The 22,506-nt window shown below is 45.4% G+C and overlaps 1 protein-coding gene across 1 annotated transcript; it reads left to right on the forward strand.

Moving 5' to 3' along the window:
* The first annotated feature begins 8,679 nt into the window (after positions 1–8,679).
* LRRC32 (leucine rich repeat containing 32) lies at positions 8,680–21,635 on the forward strand. The gene is made up of 3 exons (XM_074154881.1): positions 8,680–8,958; positions 13,202–13,292; positions 17,900–21,635. Exons 1-3 carry the CDS (start codon positions 8,936–8,938, stop codon positions 19,838–19,840), a joined length of 2,055 nt encoding a protein of 684 aa, XP_074010982.1. The 5' UTR covers positions 8,680–8,935; the 3' UTR covers positions 19,841–21,635.
* The last annotated feature ends 871 nt before the right edge of the window (positions 21,636–22,506 follow it).

Here is a 22,506-nt window from a genome sequence, read left to right on the forward strand (position 1 = left end):
ATCTGTGTGGGTGAGTGTGGAGTGTCCCAGGGGATTCAGATGTGTTTTTTACCCTACTTTTTGGATTAATTTCATAGTCACTTTGGTCACTAGTAGATTATTTGGAGCTAGCTAAGGTATGTCTCCTTTGCAGTTGTAAGTGGAGCTGTCTGCATCTTGCAATGGTAATGTCTTCATGGCCCAAGGCCAGGTGGACCTGAGGAAGGCTATGGTTGGTACCAGAGGGGACTAGGCCAGGCCTGGTCCTGAGAGATATCAAGAGCAGCATCTTCCTTCAGGATGACTAAAGACAAAGTGTCTGAGAGATGCAGCACCATATGATGAGTCTGAGATGGGACAGGAACCAGAGCTAACCTGGTGACCAGGAGGATCCCCCTCTATCCTGCTCAACACCAGCATCAGCACAAAGGCAAGCCAAAATCCTACCATGTAAAGCATCATAATGCTCCTTGTGGCAAAATTCCCTGAACAACAGCAGGAACAGAAAAATAGTGGCCAGGGCAAAGTTCTTGGCCCTCTTCTTCCTCATGTATTTTTTTTTAAAAGAACAGACTATAATCGGAGCCGGAGGAAATGGAGCATAAATATCAAACTTTGTTTAGTCTGGGGAAATATCATTTGTAATTAGAGATGGGCATCCTGTTGACATGACACAACCTATTTTAAGCGTGAGGTGAGCACGTGTTCAACCTCTTATCTTTTGCAAGTCATTAGAAACTGCCAGTTCCTCTCTGCCTGGCTGGTTTCTTTTTTTTTCTTTTAGTGTAATTTCTGAAAAGCAACTGGGTTAACGTCAGCCCAAGATAATGATGCTTATACTGGCAGTGATGTCTTGGAGCATCTCAGTAGCTGGGAGCTTTGCTTTCTGTTTATGCACTTGCTTGTCTCCATGCCAGCCCCACCAGCCAAGCCTGCTCACCTCTCCCATGGAAGACTGGGAATCCCATGAGAGTTGGAGGGGTTGAGCCTATGGCAGGACACAGCCCAGGGTTGATCTTGTGTGACCAGTACTGACGTGTGGCCCTTTTGTTTTTTGAAGTGGGATTTGCCAGTTACCACATCCTGCTGCCCCAGTGTGGAGGCGTGCAGGATTTGTGTGTGGCAGGTACCAGCAGAAATCATTGCAGGATTGGTGCTCGTAAGCAATTTTGGAGGCATGATGCTACAAGTCTTCAGGGTGTGGCGTCCCTCCTGGTGTCCTCAAGTTCTTTCATGGGGTTTGCATGGGTACATCAACGTTGTCAGATAATCTGGCTCCCCACAGTCAACCACATTGTGGGTTAGCTCTCTCATGGGTGCCCTTCCCCACCAAACCAGCTTGTTCCTTCCAAGCTGGGTGTAGTTCTGGGGTTTCCTTCAGGGCCTGCATCAGGTTTGGCTTCTTCTGCTCCACAAAGAGTTCCTGCACTACCCCGGTGGGCTTTGCACACTGTCTCTACATTATTCAAGGCACCATGAAAGACACATAACAGTGAAACAATGACCCTCAGGGTTGTGGAGACACCCTACAGAGCTACACATCTGAGTGCTGCATATCTGGACATGGGCAACTTGTTCTAGAGAGGGGCCAGGTCTGTACGGTTGAGGTCAGGGATCACATGCTCGGAGACACGTCTTCATTGGGAGAGACGTAACTGGAGAAGCATCAGCACTCAGGTGTCACTGAGAATCAGCCATAGGTTGACCCAAGTCATCTGCGGCCCACACACCAGAGATGGAAGTCTAACAACAGCAGGATCTGTGGGAATAATTACTTCTGCTTGCATATGAGTCTGAAATTTATTGTCAGGAGACTTCTGATTTTTTCTGTGTCATTTTCCTATTAGCTAGCCATGTATTTGTTGGAAAATATAATTGGAACCATGTCTCTAAGCAGCAGGTCCACAGTTGTCCAACAGGCTTGGCTGCTGTGTCAAGTTGGCCATCAGGTTGGCCTGCCGTGGTCGCAGGCGGGGATAGAATATGCCCTTGTGCCTCAGTGAAGTCTCTTTGTGGGTCAGTCCCAACCAAATAAGCTAGGAGGGAGCAACAGGAGAGTTTTGGCTTGGGTGGGAGGTGTGAGCATCAACGCATCAATATCGAGCTCATACCAAACCCAACAGTGTGGCCGTATTCACTAGGCATGGTGCCATAAGATGAAGCAGGAGTGGACAGTCAGTTTAGGATTTGCATGGAGGATTTGCATGGAACTTTGAGATCATAAGCTCACCCCTCGGTACTGCCCAATGTACCTTGAAAGCACCGATCTGAGGACATCGATAAGGTTTGGGGACTGCTGCACAAAAGCAAGCTTCTCCATAGGATCTGCCACTGTTGCCAAGACAAGTCAATAAGAGATCATTTACTTCCTAATCCTCAAGCCATTTGGCCTTTAATAAATACATATATACAGCTATACATGCACACAGGCAATCGCCATTGCAGTAATGAAATCATTGTTTACTTCTTGATCATTATGTACACGTTACTATTAAATTTATTGCCCTTGTTACATACTTATTGCAACAACATGTGCAAAGTATATTTACTGCAACATTTAACGAACCACATCTTTCACATCTGTGGATGTTTTCATCTTGAGCCTCCCAGTATGCTGCAGCATCTGAAGCTACTCTGACTCACAGGAGCTGGTGTGCTACAGAAAATGAGCAGTAACCTGTTGCAGAGAAGCAAAGGCTGGGAGGCAGCATATGTTTAGCAGAATCCACAAATCTGCTTGGCATGTGGTATAAAAGGACATGGCTTTTATCTGATTTTAATAAGAAGATCCAGAAAAGTGAGGCAGAATTTATGCTCTCCAGGAGAAGGGAGACAGCACCCTGTGGTTTTTTTGGTGAAAATCATTGCCCATCACGGTGAAAAAGGGGGAAAACACCTGATGCTGAAGCCACACACCTCCTCCAAGGGGGAGGTCACTCAGTGGAGGTGTTCCTCATGGACCTAGGGGAGAAGGTAGGAGGTTTGCAGTGGTCCTGGTTGGGGATCCCTGGTGGGGTGGCCCAAGGTAAGTCGGGTCCTGGTTGGTGAAGCCAAGACTCAGTTTGGACCCAAGACACCTGGTCAGGAGCTGGCAAAACCCTATCAGAGGGTCGTGCTCCTGCAAACTAGCACATGGAACCAGCGGACACCTGCCCAGGCACTTCTTCTGAGCAGAAGTGGACAGTGTGCAGGTGTCCCACTGATTTAACAAAGAGCATTGCTTCTGAAGTAAAAGGGAGTTTCACACCCAAGGAAAAGAAATAAAGGTCTGTCCCCTTGCCCTTTTTTGGAAGGTATTTATGTTATTACCCATTCAAGCGTGAAATTGAATTTATCCTTTCCCCCAGGGGTGCATTTGGCCATCCCACCGCTGTGCCACAGAGACACACCTGAGCTGTTGGGACACCAAAGGCGATGTGTTTGCCTTATTACGGCGCTTCCCTCTGATATACTTTTTTCCTACGCACCCCATCCTGCAGGGACGTGGAGTTTAGGGTTTGCAGGCAGTGATTTACCTCAGCCCTGGTGAGACCTGTCCCCGAGCACCTGCAGGTCCACGTAGCTGAAAGCCACATGCTCACATCCGTGGGACAGGCACAGTGAACTTCAGAGAGACAAGCACGTGTCCCCGAAGCCTGCGGAGGGGATTTTTTGTGGTATTCACAGACTTGTTTCATGTGTCAATGCGAGAGGAGCGTAATTACCAGCTGAGAAACTGCAGGAAATAAGCCAAGGTTGAATGAACGAAATGGAAAATAAAGAGAAGCGCAGAGGACACACACATTTTAAAACTATTACGGAGGTATGTATTCACGTGCTCGTGGGAGCCTGGGAATATATAAGAGCTCATGACTGCGAAGGAATGAATTCAAGGACCAGTCTATGGGGAGTATTTTTTTTTTTTTCCCTGTGACTTCAAACTTCTCTCGGAGCTCGCAGAGTTTTAGTCAGCTGGCATGCAACAGAGGTACGACTTCCCCAAGGAAACTCTTCCTCGGCTTGCGCTGGAAAGGCTGCTGGGAGAGTCCGGGAGGCAGAAGGCTGCAAGCAGAGGCGAATCCTCCTCCTCCTACTCCTCTTCCTCCTCCTCCTCCTCCAGCCACAGAGCAGGTATGTGGAGACGCGTGTGAAAACCGGGAGCCTGCTGGAAAGTTGAGCTTTCACCGGCAGGAGAGACGGGGGCTCCGGTGACTTAGAGCTGCAGCCTTTTAAAAATAACACAGTTAAGGAAGGTACTGTATAAATAAAATATACTGTGTTTATGAATAGGCTGAGGAAGGGACTAAACACACAGTGTAGAGGGCTCTAATGAACACAGCTGTATATTTAATCCATCAGGGACTTGCACTGCAGCGAGTGAGATCCTTTACATTAAGGAGTCACTGGTTAGTTTATAACAATACAGTTGTCATATGCCTGCTTTGTTATTATTCTCTGTGTTTACAGTAGTGGAAGAAGGGGAGATGTGGTGGGGTGGTTTGTTTTTTTTTTTTTTTCTCCTTTCTTCACAGGACTTTAGTCTATTTATGGTGTTACTGCATTATAGCGCTCTGAACCAGGAGTGCTGCAGAGCTCAGCATCGTGCGCCGATTAAACGCTGCTCCCCCAGCTCTCTCTGACACCGAATCCTAACACAGCCTTGGGCAAATCACACAGTCCCCGGGGGCAAAATGGACAAAATGCTCTTTGGCTCGTCTGCTCCTCTTACTCTCCGTGTTGTCATTGAACTCTCCCTGCTGGAGCATGAGGTGTGAGATGGCAGGGCTATTTTCCTGCTCTTAAGATCCTGGCAGCTTGAATGTCACCTTGGGTGAGCAGTGACTTACTGGTAGTGTTTTGCTGCATCTGGGCTGCTAAGACGAGGAATTAATGTTTAGACAATATTTGGAAAGAGTAAAGTTTCAGAAAATCCTAGTTTGTGTAAAAGTCACAGATAATTTTCTAAAGCCAGACCCTGCTGTATTTTTGATAAAAGTAAAACATGTTTCCCTTAAATAGAAGCCAAAGTTTGGTTTTCCACAACAGTGGAAATTTGTTGGTTTGTTTTTTTTTTTACTAAGATGTCATCATTTCAACCTTAGGATCATCTTATTGTTCTAAAATGCTTGAAATCCTTTAGTTTTCAGTAACAAAAATTCACCACCAGGCACCTCTTTCTAAAGCAGATGGTTACAGATCAGTGACTGTATCAGTGCTTGGCCTTTTACTGATACAGTGATGGATGGATTCGAGGTGGGGGTATCGGTATCATACAAGTCAAATCTATCAGAAATAATTTTCCTCACTTCATTTCATCTCTTGTTGGATCACATAAATTGAGTACTCCATCTCTCAAACACTGACTCCACTGCTGAATTACAAACCAATTTCTCTCTTTCTTGGCTGCGCTTAGATTAAAGCTGGTGAGAAAAAGGTTCTGGTTTGGTTCCTGGATTTGAGTTTCTCCAGGAATTTGGTTCTCCAGGGAGAGTATTTAATGTTCAAATAGTTTAATCTTCAAACGCCACTTTACACCAGTTTTTGTTGACGGAAGTGTTTTCATTTTCCCATCTACTGCTGTCCCTTCACCCAGCCCCTCGCTCACAAAGTCTCCAGGCTGGTGGGTTTCATGCAATTCTTGTTTGTTTTAATTTTCTCTCCTGGAGAAAGGAGCAGGGAAAAAAAAAAGGTGAATAACGCAGGGGAACTGGCTGTGTGTCCAATTAATTAGAAAGGCTAATTTTTTGTGGGGAACGGCTGTTGGCTGCACACCTGATAGAGATGCATGTGGAGAGAGGACAGAGAAAGAGAAGGCAGGCAGGCAGCAGCTTTGAGAGACAGGAGAAAAACCACGCTGGGATTACAGGAGATGTAGGACTCCCTATTTTGGTGTGTGGACTTGACACCAGAGAGGCAGGAGGCTGGATCTGCCCATGAGAGACCAAGCACAGTGCAGATGGCAGGAGCAAACCCAAGCAGGAGAATCAGCTCCTGGAGATGTAGGGTCTCAGGAGCTGGAGCTTGTACCTCCTTCTCAGAGGCTGTGGCTGAAGATGGCATGGGCTATTTATTTTTTAATAGGATTAATATTAATGTTATCTCCAGCTCCCTGGTGGGATGAATCACTAGGGAGCTATTCCAGTCCAAAGGGAGCAAGACTTGTCCTGCTCCTGCCCTTGCAGTTCAGACCCACTTTCTAAGGCGGGAGCTTGTTTAGTTTACTTCTCTGGAGAGTTTGATTCATGCGGCTCGACGCAGGACTCAACCCAAAAGCAGTGCCTTAGAAAGCAACAGCCTTATAGATGGACGGGCTCCAAAAGGTCTGGAGGTTCAAGACGCATAATCGTCAAGACATATTCTTGTTTTTTCCGAAACCCTTGGGAACCTACAGCAGATTACGGACAGGCTGGCGAGAGCCAGCGGCTGGGATTTGCTTTTCCCTCTTGCTCTGGGCCAGGCTGAGAAGAGGGTTTTGGAGGAGAGGAGAGGTCTGATGAGGTGCCCACCAGCCCTCGTCCCCACAGTGCCCCCAGCCTTGTGTGATGGGGGGTGAAATCTGGCTGAAGTTGGGAGAAACTGGGCAGGCAGCAATCACTGAGGAGACCACAGCAAAATTAGGAAGAGCCTGATTTCACCTAGTCACAGGTGCAACCCCTTTGGCATCACTGGGGTGGGACAGCCCTTACTATTTTGTGCAGGTGGGCAAAAGAGGTTGATTCTCCCATCTGACCGATGGAGAGGACCCAATCTCTCCGATGGAGAGGAGCCTTGCCCTGCAGACGTGGCTACCAATCACACACCATGCTAAGGTTTCAACACCACTTTAAGGGAATAAACTGCTGGGCAGCCCATAGCATGGAAATATTGAAAAAAGGAAGTCAGCCAAATGCTTCAAGGTCTTTGAAACTATTCACTGTCAGATCCCCTTTAGGAAGGGGCAAAGATGGTAAGGACACCACTGATCTTTCCCAGTGGGCCTCTAAGGTGGTGGTTTTAATGAAGCAAAGTCCTGAGCAGCAGAATCAGTGCGTGCCATTCCCACCTGCTTTGGCATTTGTTTCTGTCCAGGCTTTTCTTCACAGTTCGGCTGGCACAGCTGCTTGGCCACTTGGTAAAACAGCTTGAGGAGCAGATATGGCTTTTTAAAAAGCACAACCAACAAAAGCCTTGCTATTTTTATCCCTGAAAGTCCAAACTTCCCACAGTGCTCTGAACACCCAGGTGTAGGAAAATGTGAAGATGAAATCATCCAGGGGACTCGCTACTCTTCACTACAGGCATGACATTTGAATTCCATCTCCAAATCAAACCAAAATATCCTATTTAAAAAAAAAAAAAAAAAGAAAAAAAAAAGAAGTATTTTTCCTTTCTTGAAGCCCTCAAATACTTGAGGTTTTCCTTGCGAAAGTGGCTGTGCGTTTCAAGTGCTGTTGCATGCTGCTGACACGGTGAACTCTACACCCAGAGCATCCAAAAGGCATTTAAACCTCTGGACGCCACAGCGGTCCTCAGGTTCGATATGAGTTTTTTGCTTACCCCAAGGGGACTGCAGAGGGAGGGCTTGACTCGAGGGAGTGCGCCAAAGGGATCAAGCTGCAGCCAGCTCTGACCAAGGGAAGCTCAAGACACCATGTGCTTGGGGGAAGGTGATGAAAACCAGTCTGATGAGAGCCCAGTCAAGGGGAATCTGTCCAGGGTTGTGATAATCTCACTGCCAGCCTGCTCTCTTGAGAGCTAAACGTGGGTTTTTCAACCCATTGCACCTAATTGTGCCCTTCTCCTGCCCACATGCATACTGCTGCCTCTTCGTTTCATTTATGCCTCTCATTTCAGGGCACGTTGCAAAGGAAACGCGATGATAAGAGCCCAGCTCTTTGGCTTAGTATTTCAACCATGGGAAAAGTGCATTGCAACAGTTCTGGCTCGTGAGGTTGGGAGACAGCAAACTGGGAAATCTATGTAAAGGCAGGTTTTCCAGAAGCAGGTATTAATTAGCAAGAGGAAGTGAGGAAACCAGCAATTAGACAGCTGCTCCAGCCCTAGAGGGCAGCACAAAATAATAAATAAAAAGCTGAACTCACAGGCAATCTGAAATCATCTTCTGCATGAGAAAAGCATCCCTTTTGCAATGGGAATTTTTCCTAGGTAGATTCAGCACTATGTACTGGCTGCCAAAAACTCAGCAGCAGCTTAACCAGATGTTTGCCCCCCCCCCCCACCTTTATCCCTAGTTCCTGCCTCGTGCCATGAAAAACCCTTCAATCAGGTGCGTTGTAGCTGACACTGTCACCCCTGTCCTGCCCGCAGACTGCTATCACACTTTGATTAGTGGGACCACTGCAAAGAGTTATTTCTTCCAGGACAGGTTTCCAGACTCTGGGGTTTTTACATTTATCAGCTGTGAATGTGAAACCTTTGATCCTCGAGCGCTGCTTTCCTAACGATGCAGAGAGTGATTTAGGTGGAGGGGTAGGAGGGCTGCAACCCTCCAGGAACGTAACTGGCGGACACACAACCCTAAAGTAAACACGCCGCCTTGCACCACACATCCAGCTAAACAATGGCATCGGCAACGATAAGTCACTTATTCCCCTGAGCAAATCCCTGGCTCAATCCTGATAGTTTCTCTGGGGAAAAAAAAAAAAAAAATCCCCCTTGTTTCTCAACGCCTGCCCCAAGTAAGGGCTTCAGGATGTCGCACAGTAGCTGACTCCATCCGGAGCACAGCGGTGGCTAGGACCCAGCAAGAGCCCGGAGACGAGCCCGGAGGAAGACAAGCAACATTAATTTAAAGCAGACACTGTCCCAAATAAGGTTATTTCCCTGAAAATGCCTTCGTTACGAAGTTAGGAGTGAGCCTCTTGGCGTCCCGAATGGGTGAACGTGAAGCTGAAGAACAACTTATTCGGTGCCGGGACTGAGCCAGTTTCGAAGAGCTGGATATGCTTTTTAAAGACATGATAAGCAGTGTCTGGGGATGCGGGAAACCCTTGGAAGAAGGTAAATGTGAAATATTCACTCTTTTTAACCCTGAAGGCTCTAATTTAGCAGCAAAGAGTCTTGTGTGAAAAAGGATCAGACCCTGGGGAGTTTGGTTTGTGTTTTGTGTGTTCTCGCGTATTTAACCTCTCTGGCACAGGAAAATGTCTCTGTTAATTGTCTAAGCAGTAACAAAAATTACCTTGGGGGGAAATTTGGAAGGTGTTGCTGTTGTTAGTTACAAGCAACGTTTATTAAGTGGTTTCAGGATTAATATTGTAACAGAGACAGAGGCAAATATTGTTTTGGAGGGGGAACTGGGCAAACTGAGATAAAATCCTGATTCTTCCGTGGTTTCAAATGTGTCTTGGGGCAAATCAGTGCTCTTCTCTGCCTTTGCCCTCCCATGTGTTAAGTGGATATGCTGACGTGGTTCGGGTACCATGCCTTTTCTAGATGCTAAATTATTTGACCCACTTAAGAAGATTCCTTGGGGGAGTTACTCACTGAAATCACCTGTATTTTTCAGCTGTGGATGGGGCTGGGTAATTTTGAAGTACCGTGATGGAAAGCTGTGACACTGAATGCTATTCAGAGCTGAGTCCTGCTCTGAGGTATGCTGGGATTTTTATCACAGCTGCCAGCGGGAGAAAACTGGCACCCAGCACGAAACTGCTTTGCCTCTGGGAAAGCCTCAGAGCAATGAAAGCTCCTTTAGGTCAAGTTGCTGCTACTGTTGCTCTGGGACTGTTTTTTTGAGCTGTTAGAGACACCAGTGCCAGTTAGAGACACCAGTACCAGCACCAGTTAGAGACACCAGTACCAGCGCCAGCAGGCATGGTTCAGCGGTGGTGCTCTGTGACACCAGGGCAATGGGGATCCTGTGAGCCCTGAGCTGGGAGAGGGTGGTGGGCACCTGAGACCTGTCCAGAGGGCAGAGAGGAGGGGGATCTTGGAATGGTTTGGGTTGGAAGGGACCTCAAAGATCATCCAGTTCCAACCCCCTGCCATGGACAGGGACACCTCCCACCAGTCCAGGTTGCTCAAAGCACCATCCAGCCTGGCCTTGAACACCTCCAGGGATGGGACAGCCACAACTTCTCTGGGCAACCTGGGCCAGTGTCTTACCACTCTCACAGCAAAGAATTTCTTCCTAAGATCTAATAAAAATCTAACTTCTTTCAGTTCAAAACCCTTACCCCTTGTCCTATGGCTCCACTCCCTCATAAAGAGTCCTTCCCCGTCTCTCCTGTAGGCCCCCTTTAGGGACTGGAAGGCTGCTATGAGGTCTCCCCAGAGTCTTCTCTTCTCTAGGCTGAAAAACCCCAACTCTCTCAGCCTGTCCTCACAGCAGAGGTGCTCCAGCCCTATGATCATCCCCTGTGCATGCAGTGCTGTGTCACAATAAGTGTTCCTGAGGAGGCTCTAAAGGCTGTCCAGAGAAAAACCAGGCAGAGAAAAGCTCCTCATCTGGATAGTTAAACTGAAAACCACCTTGGGAAGGGATCCTCCATAAGCAAGGAGGTCATACTGTACCATGAGGAGTGGCTTACCCTCCTCTGGACAGAGTCCATGTGGTCTCTTATGGACGAGACCACCACATCCTAGTGCTTCAGATGACAGCCTCCTTAGAAACACCTTGAGGGACAGCATCCTTGCTTACTACAGCTCTGTCTTACACAGCAAGCCATTCAATCACATTTTTATGTTCATATACATCAATTTCCCAGTTGATTTATGAACTTAAAATTTAGGAAGTTTCAAAGAAGCATGTTAAGACCCTGGATTGTGTCGGGTTTATCATTTAAGAAGCAAAGGGAGCATTTTTTGCATTGGCAAAGACAAGAGAAGACACCGCAGACCACACAGGACTCACACTCTCCATCGGGGTTGTGCCATGTTGTGGGTAATACCCATGGAGATTTCCTCAGCTTAATTCATTGGATTTAAACAGAAACAATTTCCACCCGAGGGCACTGAGTAAAGCCTTGTAATCATTGGTATATTTGTCTTTTCTCTCAGTTCCAGCAAGCTAATACCCAAACAATAAAACTCATTTTCTTATCCTTAGAGGAGACACCCACTCCTCTATGCCTAGGAAAGGAGGAGCAGAGAGGGAATGACAGAGATTTTATAGATGGTGATACCAGCAATTCCTCCTTCCATAGGATGATTTCAGTGCATTTTGCAAACAGTAATTAAAAGGGTCGAGAATGAATGTCCTTGGTCTGGTTCTGAAGAGGAGAAACAGAATCCTGATCCTGCTGCTGAGCCCCAAACACAAACTCCAAGTTCTTTCACCTTGGGGTCCCAGTTCATCATCCATCACTAACTGTTTCCCTCAACTAGGAGGAATGCACAATCTGAAAACAGAGCAACTGTGGTCTAAACTTCCCTGATTTCTCTCTGTGTAGTACACAGACCTTTTTTCTGGTTGGGAAGTGGAGGGATAGGCAGGTTCCCCATCATGACAGGGGACAGGCTGAGAGAGTTGGGATTGTTCAGCCTGGAGAAGAGAAAGCTCCTGTGAGACCTTATAGCAGCCTTCCAGTACCTAAGGGGGGCCTACAGGAGAGATGGGGAGGAACTCTTTATGAGGGAGAGGAGTTATAGGAAAAGGGGTAGTGGTTTTAAACTGAAAGGGGAGATTTAGATTATAGGAAGGCGTTTAGATTATTAGGAAGAAATTCTTTGCTGTGAGAGTGGTGAGACATTGGCCCAGGTTGCCCAGAGAAGCTGCGGCTACCCCATCCCTGGAGGTGTTCAAGGCCAGGCTGGATGGGGCTTTGAGCAACCTGCTCTAGTGGAGGTGTCCCTGTCCATGGCAGGGGGCTGGAACTAAATGATATTTAAGGTCCCTTCCAACTCTAACCATTCCATGATTCTATGATAGTGAACCCATTGGCTTTGCTGTTCAGCAATTGCCATTGCTGCGCGGAAAGGTGGCCATCAGCTGCGTCCCTCAAACAGTGACTAAACTGAGGGATCTCCACCAGCTGGGAATGATCCCATCTCTTTTGCTTCCAGCCTCCTGGTGCTCTGCGGGTGGAAGCCGCTGATTAATGGTACGTTGATGCCGGTTTTTGGCGGCACATACACACAGGATCGGCGTGCGTTTGGAGTTTGCCAGATGCAGGCTTGCTCCTGGAAAGACTTAAGAGCAGTTCTAGCTAAGCACTGCTGCATGGCTTCCAGTGGGGAGCTGGCGTGTGTCTCACTGGCTCTGGATGTGGGCAGGACCAGCTCAGACCTGCCTGCTAGAAGCCATACAAATACGGACAGATTCGGCATGTTTACAACAGGGACTGTCATAAAGAAGCGATATCTGGAGCTCACGTCAGTGGTGACCACAGGCAGAGACCTCAGTAGTGTCCATCTAGAAACAAACCATTTGAAGGACAAATGCTTTCCCTTGGCCTTGTTTGCGTTTTTCTCCCATTGCCCAGTGACAGGCCCCTCCGTGCTTGACTCCTTTTGCAGTTATTTCTATGCTTTTTTTTCTGGAGTGCTTTCCAAACAATTAAACTCTGATGGATCTTTTGTTTCACGTGAAACCATACCATTTGTATCTGTTTCTTTTTAAGGCATCTGCTCTCAAATGTGTTTAAAAGCCTGCTCACACCCATACCTGGGATGTATAAAATGGAAAATTGACATTTCACGGACAAAAAGTTCTCAGTCCATTCTTTAAGCTGTTTATATTGACTCAACAAATTTGGATGAGTCTGTAAAAGCCCTTTGACACCCTGGGATGAGAGGAGTGGGAAATGTTGTGGGTGGAAATGGAAACTGATCCCAGTGTTTGGTGTTTCTGAGTGGCACCCATTCATTTTGGTCAAGACTTGGCACCCCAAAAGCAAAACTGCAGCCCAGTTGGGCTGAGTCTAAACTCCTTCTATGGACAGAGTGAGGTGACTCTGGAAGGTCACTTGGTCTCCGGTAGTTGTTTTTCTCAGTGATGCCAGACACAGGGCCCAGCTTGAGCATCTGGACTTCATTGGGTGGCCTGAGTGTCCTCTAGGTAGAAGCTGAAATCACACCGGATCTCTCTTTCAAGTCCTCATATAAATCTCTTTTTCCCATCAGCCTCAAAGGCATGCAAAGGGAATAGGTAGGTCCAAAGTGCTGTAGGCTCAGAGATGGGTTAATTTGTTGCACTGCATGTGTGCTTTTCCATGTTAGACAATGATCTGGTGCCAACTTTCACATGCATTGACCACCGTGTCACATTTGAAATCTAACCATAATTACTTTTTTCTTGCAGAACCATGAAACTGTACATCGTCTTCTTCCTGGCAGTGGTGAACAGAGGAACCTCTAACAATCAGCCCACGGAAGGGACGTCCTGTGAAATGGTAAGGCTGTCTCCCTGCTCAGGCCCCTTGAGATCCTGGATGAGGTGGAGACCCATTTGTTACAGGCACTGCACAAGTAGCCGGGTCTCTGGGAAGGGAAACCGCCCAGGACCAGGCTCTCCATGACAGCAGAGATGGTCTTTGCTGAGTTGGTGGATGCTCTCCAGGCTGTTCTTGGGCTATGTCCTCGCTATACTGTCAGCACATAAAAGGGGAGAAAAAAGAGAGGTCATTATCTCCATTTTTTAATAAGGGGAAGCTGGTTGAAAGAAATTTGACCTGATTTGCCCAAGACTACAGGGATTCTGTGTCCGAGACAGGGAAAGAACTTAGACCTAAAATCAATTCCTTTATATCAGGCCTCAGTTCTTTGTGCTTTAAATAAAACACCTTCTGTAAAATACATCTCCACCGGCCCTTTGGTAATAACAGGGAGTCTGACCTCCTCTGCCCTGACACGGCATTGTGGCCAGGGGAGTTGTACCTGACTTCTGCTGGAGGTAGAAAAAGGGACAAAGCCTCTTATTCCTGTATAAAGTTTGCTTCTTGAATTTTTGCAAGCACCTGGTGCAATATCATAAATGTTATTCATAGCTGAACTTGCTCCCTTCCCTATCCAAGTGCTTGCTGACTGTAACAGGCCATTTAAAAATACTTATGGTGGTTTGTTGTTGTTTTTTTTGAACGTTGAAACTGTTCAGCACAAATCCTCAAGAACTTCCAAAATAGGGAAAAAAAATAATTTGCTAGCTGTACAAATCTCCCTTATGGGACTCATTCCATTCCGGCCCACCCTGCTGTATTGCTGCACTTCCTGAATTCCAGAGAAATTAAGACCTAGTATATATAAAAAGATCTTGGGAAGGTGACCGGATAGCTCAATTCATTGGCTAGAGAGGGAAGACTGATGAAGCCACTGTAAACATGACAGCTTGGGTCCCATGTATCACAGTCATATGAAGGCTGGGCGAGACACGCAATAATCCAAGCAGATTCGCCCCGTCCCATTTCTTGACGGGTCACAGATCAGGCCGATGGCTGAGAAGTAAACACATGCTTGTTTCCACCACTCCACTATAAACTGCTTTCATCAAGCCAACAACCCATGGCTCTATGCAACGAGGCTGGGATAAATTCGGCCCTGACAGAAAACACACTGCAGTCAGGGGCTGGGATGTTCATCTGGTATAAATTAACAGCTCAGCATTGCTAATGTCGATGTTGATTATCTTCCTCTGCTGGGCCTTTGGTCCAATGGAAGGAGAAGGGCGTAAATCCAAACACAGCTTAAAGAAAGAGGGAGCTACTGGATTAGCTGATGGGTCCATTGAGAGTCCTGCTTGCTTCATATGTTTACTCTTCATCACAGCCTGGCTGTTGTACATGGTACTTTCCCTGTGGTGATACCTTCAGAATAGCAGAGGCTCAGAGATGGAACTTTTCATCCCAGATCCCATGGAAGAGGCACAAGTCAGAAACCCGTGCCCCTCTCTGAGTCACCCCTGGTGCTCCTGCCGTTGAACCAAAGTCTTTTAAAAGAGCTGTTAGGAAGTAAACAGTCCCTACCAGACCCCTGATACGGGAGTGAGCTGCACTGATTATACAAACACATCTTCCACATAGAATCATAGAATCACAGAATGGTTAGAGTTGGAAGGGACCTTAAAGATCATCGAGTTCCAACCCCCCTACCATGGGCAGGGACACCTCCCACTAGAGCAGGTTGCTCAAAGCCCCATCCAGCCTGGCCTTAAACACTTCCAGGGATGGGGCATCCACAACTTGCCTGGGCAACCTGTTCCTGTTCTTCTCGAGAATGGGCATGGACATCGTTCAAGTCAGTGCCAAGTGGCTCCAGCCCAAATTCTTTGGTTTCAAACGCTCATGAGTTGATACAGGAGACCATGAGCGGAGGCTTGGATCCAGCTGCTTTCTTTGTAGGGCTCTTACTAAGCTGGGTGACAACTTCCACCCAGTGCTGAGCAGTGAAGAATGGGAGTTAGAATACAAATGGTGCTCAGTTTTTGAGCTGTTGGGTCATTTTTTCACTAGCACCTGAACGGGACCAGACACCAAAGGGAACAAGTGCTCCCCACCCTGCAGTAGTTCTTGCCAATGGACTTCAAACAAACTGGTGGCAGCACTGGCAGAAATGATGAATTCAGAACATGAGACTGGCAAAAATCTCTTTTCCAGCCTCAGGCTGCCAACCCATTGGGCTATGGGGTGGGAGGAAGGGAGATACATGCAAACAGATGCTGTTTGCTCCATCCCAGTGAGACGTGCTTCATCTTTTCTTCCTAGCGCTGATGAGAATAAAATTCATGCAGTTTGAGCCTCGGGGAAGAAAAGATGGAGCAGAACAGACTAGATAAGAAATTCAGCGAGGATCAAAATAGTCAGTGAAAAGGAATGAATGTTTAAAAAAAAATGGGAGGGGAAAAGTTATAGGAACAAATGGCAGACAGTGGGAGGTATAGATCTTATCAGTCCCTTTTATTACTGGGAGGGTTTTGTGGATGCAGATTAAAGGCCCAATCCTGCAAGATACATGGTGAACTGGGACTGACCTCTCCCCCATCGACTTCAGTGAAAACCAGCTAGCTGGCGTCGACAGGAGTTGGATCAGGGCTTTGCTAAGGTGCTGGGTGCTCTGGGTGCCCAGAGGGAGCAGAGGGTGCTCAACCCTCGTTGAGATCTGGCTCAAAGTGTGGGAAGAAACCTGGCATCTGCCTTAGGCTGCGAAGCGCCTGCTGCTTTTTCACTCTGGATTTTTGCATCTTTCTGGCTTCTCCCCCTTCCACAAAAGGAAGAAGAAACTTCCTGCTCTGTTATTTGGGCCTCGGAGCTAAACTCAACTCTGTGCACATTCTAGCTGAAAAAAGCAATTCTACCGTGGCTTTCCAAGAAAGAAATAATGTCAGGAAGAAGCGAGAAAATTCCCTTCCCTTCTTTTATTTAGCTGAGGTTTGTGTGAGTGAGTTGGAGGGAAAAAAGGAGGGGATTCAGGTTTCAGTAGGCCATTTACTTGGGATCTTTGAGGAAAGTTGTATCATGGGAAGGACTGCGGAGCAGCCTGTGTATATCTAGAGTTTGGATGAGCACTTGCACTTCTCTGGCACATTTTTGTGTGGTCTCCAAAACTCACATGATGCAAAAGAGATTTACAAAATGCTGACTATTACCCCACTTCTCCTAAACAGACCTGCCACTTCATTCACCTAAAAGTTCACATGAAACAGATGTTTTTTAAAATTTTTTTACTTTTCATGTTTCTTTCATGTCTGAAAAGCTTTGCGCCATGGAATCTGGATTCTGCTTCTCCACAGAAGTTAAGATTCAACAGATTTTTTTTCTTTCTTTTCTTTTCTTTCTTATCTTTCTACAAACAGTCCATGACCCAGTCACCCAAACATATTCATAACAAGAGTTTTCCTCCAGTAAATTAAATGCTGCCTAAGCCTTTCACATTCCACTTCCTCCCGCTGCTCTATGTTCTCCATAATAACAAAATACAGCTTGACATTTATGCAAGGATGAGCATGTTCATGTTTCCAATGTTCCTTATGAGCGCGCACTCCAAATTTTCCTCTGGACACAGATTCAGTGCTAGCTGCAATTAAACAGCCATGCATCTAGAAGCTGAATTTTACTTTGACACTTGGGTTTTTCTCTACTCTGCTGCTGAGAATTGGACTGAAAAAGTATCACCCTCACTGTACATCACAGCTTTTTTTTCCTCTCGAAAATTAGCTTTACATAATTTTGCTTTTCCGTGTTGTCACAGGTGTCTTGTGTGGGTGATTTCATAAGGCTTGCTCCATACACAAGAAGAAGGGAACTGTTGTTGCCGTAGGAGGAGAATAAACATGGATAGTAAAAGGAGGAGGAGTTTGGAAGCTTCCATCAGAAATGTTTCAGTAGTTCAACAACCCATTTGGTTAAAGATGCATTGTTTAACTAAGCCATGGTTAAAGGAAGACACGATTAAATATCAAGGAGTGTGATTAAAAAGGAGAGGTGGGTTTTGTGCCAAAGGAAGATACGATTAAATATCAAGGGGTGTGATTAAAAAGGAGAGAGGTGGGTTTTGTGCCATAGGATCCTCATACATTTCTCCACCTCCTTGCTTTGGGAGCTATGCTACCAACAGAGTGGAGCTACTGTAAGTACTACTTAGTATGGCAAGTAGAATTTGCAAAATCTAATACAGTGGTGGGCAAAGCTGAGAAAATTAAACACCAAAACAAAAGTGAGGAAACAGTGCTTGATCGCGATGGAAAGAGGGCAAAACTCCTTCACTTAGGACTATTAAAATGAGCCTGGGAGAAAGGTACAAAAAGGAGAACATTTAGTAGGTATCACATGCAGATAAAACTCTTCACTGTTGCAAGTCAGAAATGTCTTTAAAAGGAAATGAGTGCTGTTAACTGCAAAAAAAGAATTTGGATTGTTGTTCTTAATGTCTGAACGCTGAGTGAAAATACTGTGATCAGTGTTTCAGAAGGAGGATCTGCCTGGATGCTGAATGCTATTTTCTTTATATTTCATGCAATGATGTTTCTCATTTGTCATGTGACAACCCCTGTTCTCTCTTTTTCTGGCAGGCAAACTCGGAGGCATTGTGCCACAACAAAGACCTTCACCAAATCCCTCGTGGGCTCCATCCGAATGTAAACAAAATAGATCTGTCTGGAAATCTGATTCAAAGCATCCCTGAAATGCCATTATCATTTTACACTTCCCTCCAGTGCCTGGATTTAAGCTCTAACCAGATAAGCTTCATCACGCCTGGAGTCTTTGCACACATGACGAGCTTGCTGGAAATAAATTTAGCCAACAATCACTTATATGAGCTTGCTCAGAATGGGACAGAGGGGATTGGACTTTTACCCAAGGTGGAAATATTGGACTTGTCCCACAACAGCCTGTACAACGGGATGGCTGAGTATTTCATTAAACAAGCTCCAGCACTGCGGTATCTTTCCTTGGCAGACAACAGTTTTATAATGATATCTCACAAGATGTTTCAGGGATCTCCCAATCTTGTGGAGATAGATCTTCAGAGCAATATCATCATGGAAATTGAAGAAGGTGCTTTTGAGACTCTAGTGAACCTTTCCAAACTCAATCTCTCCATGAATTCAATTACTTGCATCTCTGATTTCAACCTCAGGCAGCTGGAGATACTTGACCTTAGCAGGAATAGCATTGAGACCTTCCACACCGCAAAGTCAGATGATGAATATAGCTTAAGATGTTTGGATCTGAGTGAAAACAAACTGCTTCACTTCCCAGTCTTCCCCCAGGTAAATAAACTGGTAACTCTGAATTTGTCAAAGAACTTAATCCAGCTCACTGCTGAATCCCCTCGTAATAAAATGGACTACATGGAAAATGAATGGCTGGATGCCTCTTTTCGTCTTCTTGATCAGAAGCAAAGTAGAAACAAAAGTTCTCTTTATTTATCCCAGCTTGTATATTTAGACTTAAGTTATAATGAAATCAAATCCATTCCTGATGAGTTCTTTGAATCAATGTTGTCCCTTCACACCCTTAATCTCAGTAAAAACTGTCTTCAGGCATTTGCAGTAAGTTATGACAGCACATTGATCTCCCTAACTGTCCTCGACTTGAGCTACAATGCTTTGCAGAACTTGCTCCTGGATGCTGGCACGTTATCAAATTTGAAGGAGCTCTATGTTCAAAACAACCATCTCCAGACCCTGCAATTTGATATCTTCTCGAGCCTTCCAAGCCTCAGACTGCTTAATCTACAGAGCAATAATATCAGCCTTTGCAGCATGTACTCAGGATTAGCCAAGCAAAGACTTGCTGGAGAGGAAAATGGTTGTGTATCATTTGTTGATTCTCCTACTCTTCAGTACTTGTACCTTGCTGACAACATGCTGAGCATCCTACCAGCATACACTTTCTACAAGACTTCTCTGATTGTCTTGGATCTCTCCATGAACCCTGGACTGAAAATAGAAGTTAAAGCATTATCAGGACTGGAAAAGTCTCTGGAATATTTGTATTTACATGGCAATAGCCTGGTAGATTTAAATATTGACTTGCCTTGTTTTAGTCACCTTAAACATTTAAACCTCTCTGAAAACCAGCTGAACTGGCTGCCTAAGTGGGGTAGTGACTCTCCACTGGAAGTTCTGGACCTACGAAACAATAGGTTTAGTACACTACAGAATAGCAATATTTTAGCATTAGAAAATTCCCTTAAAAACTTGTATCTCACTGGGAACCCACTCAATTGCTGTGGAAACACCTGGCTCTCGTCAATGATCCAGAACAAAAATGTCCAGATCCCCAACGTGGAGCACTTAACATGCCACTACACTCAGAACTTTGGGTACCAGGAAGAAATACACATCGGGAACCTTAGACCAGAAGACTGTGAAAAAGAGGATCTGAAGAAAACCAACTTCCTAATTATATTAACATTTGTGTTGGTTTTATCCGTGATCATCATCGGTGTGGGTTCATTTTTTTGCTTCCGCAGACAAAGCTTTAGCCATCAGTTTAAAGCATAGGAACACAAAATGCCTTGAAAACCGAAGAAATCAGGTGCTACACTGCCGGTGTGTAGAAATGAAGGGTAAAATTCTCATCTTTGATCTTTAACTGTGGATTTTAAGATGGTTTCAAAGTGCCCCTCAACTGCACCGCTACAGTGCTCTGGGTTGCAGGGACTGAAGGAAAATTTGCCATGTTTTGCACTTGCTTCATTCACAAGCAGATCTGCTTTAAAATCTTATACAGTGGTGGAAGAGGCTACCACTGTAAAGCTCTACTGTTGATTTGAGGGATGTGTAATTTAAACCACACCAAAAGAAAAAGCGCTGTAAGGTCTTGAGACTTTTCACGAAGTTCAGAGATACTTTGTGATGTCACCTTCACAGAAAAACTTTATCAAAAATTGAGCATTGTAACTGCATCACCTTTTTATGACAGTCATAAATGACACCAATTGAGTAGGAAAGCCCTTCTCAAAGTCACGTGCCTCCATGAGATGTTTTGATTTGGTCTAAACTTTGCTTTTTCCTAACTGATCAGCTCCTTCTTAAACTGAAATCATACAAACCTACGTGAGGGCAGGCCAAGATGCAATCTTTCACTCCTTGGAGTTGGTTGCAAATCCCCCATGAGTTCCAAAACAATGAGAATTGAGCTAAAAAAGGAAATTACGGTTTGTGTCTGTTGTGCTCGTGGCTGCCATTTAGAAAATCCACAGCCAACCATGGGAATCAAGAACCTTGGAGGTAGGAACCTCTTTGGACACCTCTCTTTGCTTGTAGTATGTTGCTCCAGCCACTGGGGCCAGACAGGAGAGGTAGATGAGGTCAATTAGTCTTAGCACTTAATACCCATAAGGGATGTAGGAGAAATCTCAGGTGTGAAACAGCTACAGTATACGTTACCCAGACCTGCTCAGAAGGTCACAGGTCCACAGTTCAACTCAAAGAGGAGAAATTTGCCCCTCACGTGCAATACATATTTAACTGGGTTTAATGTGAAGAAATTCATCTCTGGGGTGAATGCTTTTTTAAAAGAAAAAATCTTGGAGGATGAATTTCAACCAGCTAACATTGGACTGAAATGTTTATATTTCTAAGGAAAACTGTTGGGAACTCACTGCATACAGTTACATTTCAATGCAAAAGAATAATATATCCATTTTTAAAGGTCACAGGTTAAACAGGAAAAAGGTGTTTTAAAGATAAAGGTGAGAAAAAATACAGGGAACCTGGTCCTGGACCATTATTCAGATCAGATGTCCACTGTCTCTCCCTGAAAAAAGATATTATGGAGTAGAGGACTAGCTGCAAGAAAAGTTGTGTAGATCCTCATTCTGTGATGGGTTTAACATGGCCAACTTGTTGCATTGCTAAAAGCTGGCACTGACATATGTTATGTCCTGTACTCTGATAGTAGATTCACCCTTTTGAAGAGAGAAGAAGGTCATCAACAGTGGGAGCCTGACCTACTAACAGGGTTCAACAGCTTCAAAAGGAGCTGTATCAGGTTTTCTGTTAATGCCAAGAACTGTATGTTAAGGCACATAAGAGAAATAGAGGTCAAACCAAAACCTGTCCAGGTAAATAACTCAGAATCTAATTGCTGCTCCACTTCTGTTTCTTCCAGCTAGTGAATGTCAAAATTAACACACTACAAAGAGGTGTATAATTCTATTTTTAAAGTGATTATGTAAGAAACTGGCTGGTAGTTTTCATTGTGGAATTTTGTACAATAAAACCACCTTTGAATTTTGTAAAAAGCACAGGGTTGTGAATATATTAAAGCACCAGCTTGGAATGCTCCACAGATGAACAGCTATGTCTTCCTATTTTTCTATGGTGTTCAGACTCACCTTAGACCTTTACCTTCCAGTCCTTAAGCAGGGGGAGCTGCTCAATATCTTAAAGTGCAAACAATGGAGAACAAAGAGATCTACTGAAGATGCAGGCAAGCGTGTGCACAGCCAGGAGCAATAGGGCCTGATCTAACATCTACAGAAGTCATTGGATCAAGCTCTTGTTCTTGTAGGACAAAATTTGTACGAGCAGCAAACCCGGGGATTAGATGGAAGCCCAATGCTGAAGTCTGTTATCTTTCCCTTTGGTGTGTAAGCTGAGCTGTGTGCCCAGACATGGGCTAATTTACCCACACAATAAGTTCATGCCTTTTGTGTCAAGCACGGTAAGATTATATCTCCTTCTGAGAGCCCGTATTAGCTTGGCTGCCATGACTGGAACTAGTTAATAACCTGATGACAGAGCCAAACCCATTTAATTAACGGTTTTAACACTGCTTTTGTTTGGCTCTACCAAAAGGAAGTGCTTGTTATTACTAAGCATCTGGGACTAATTAGACTTCCATTGACTTCCCTGGGAGCAGAAACAGCTTTCTCGAGGAATAAGCCTCTAGAGTAAAGTGTAGCGTGGCTCATTTGGATCTCTCTGTTAGCAGCATAAGCAACCAAGAAGTGACATGAGCCCGCTCTGGCTAATTCTGTTATTCTGGATGGGATGAGGAGTGTGAGGGAAAGAAAACATGAATAAAAGAGCAAAGAGAGGGAAAACAGGGAGAAATGTGAGGTCTGAATGATATTATTCCTCAAAATCCCAGGCTGCATCCCCAGCGGCGTGGCCAGCAGGGCAAGGGGGGCGGATTCTGCCCCTCTGCTCCGCTCTGGGGA

The sequence above is a fragment of the Numenius arquata genome, chromosome 1 (assembly GCF_964106895.1).
Source record: "Numenius arquata chromosome 1, bNumArq3.hap1.1, whole genome shotgun sequence".
NCBI classification, from domain to species: Eukaryota; Metazoa; Chordata; class Aves; order Charadriiformes; family Scolopacidae; genus Numenius; species Numenius arquata.

What these genes read in the sequence shown, in the direction of transcription:
- LRRC32 (XM_074154881.1), top strand. Translation starts at nt 8,936, where the DNA reads ATGCGGGAAACCCTTGGAAGAAG. An exon ending in CGGGAAACCCTTGGAAGAAG is followed by an intron (nt 8,959 to 13,201) that starts GTAAATGTGAAA and finishes TTTTTCTTGCAG; the next exon opens with AACCATGAAACTGTACATCG. An exon ending in AAGGGACGTCCTGTGAAATG is followed by an intron (nt 13,293 to 17,899) that starts GTAAGGCTGTCT and finishes TTTTTCTGGCAG; the next exon opens with GCAAACTCGGAGGCATTGTG.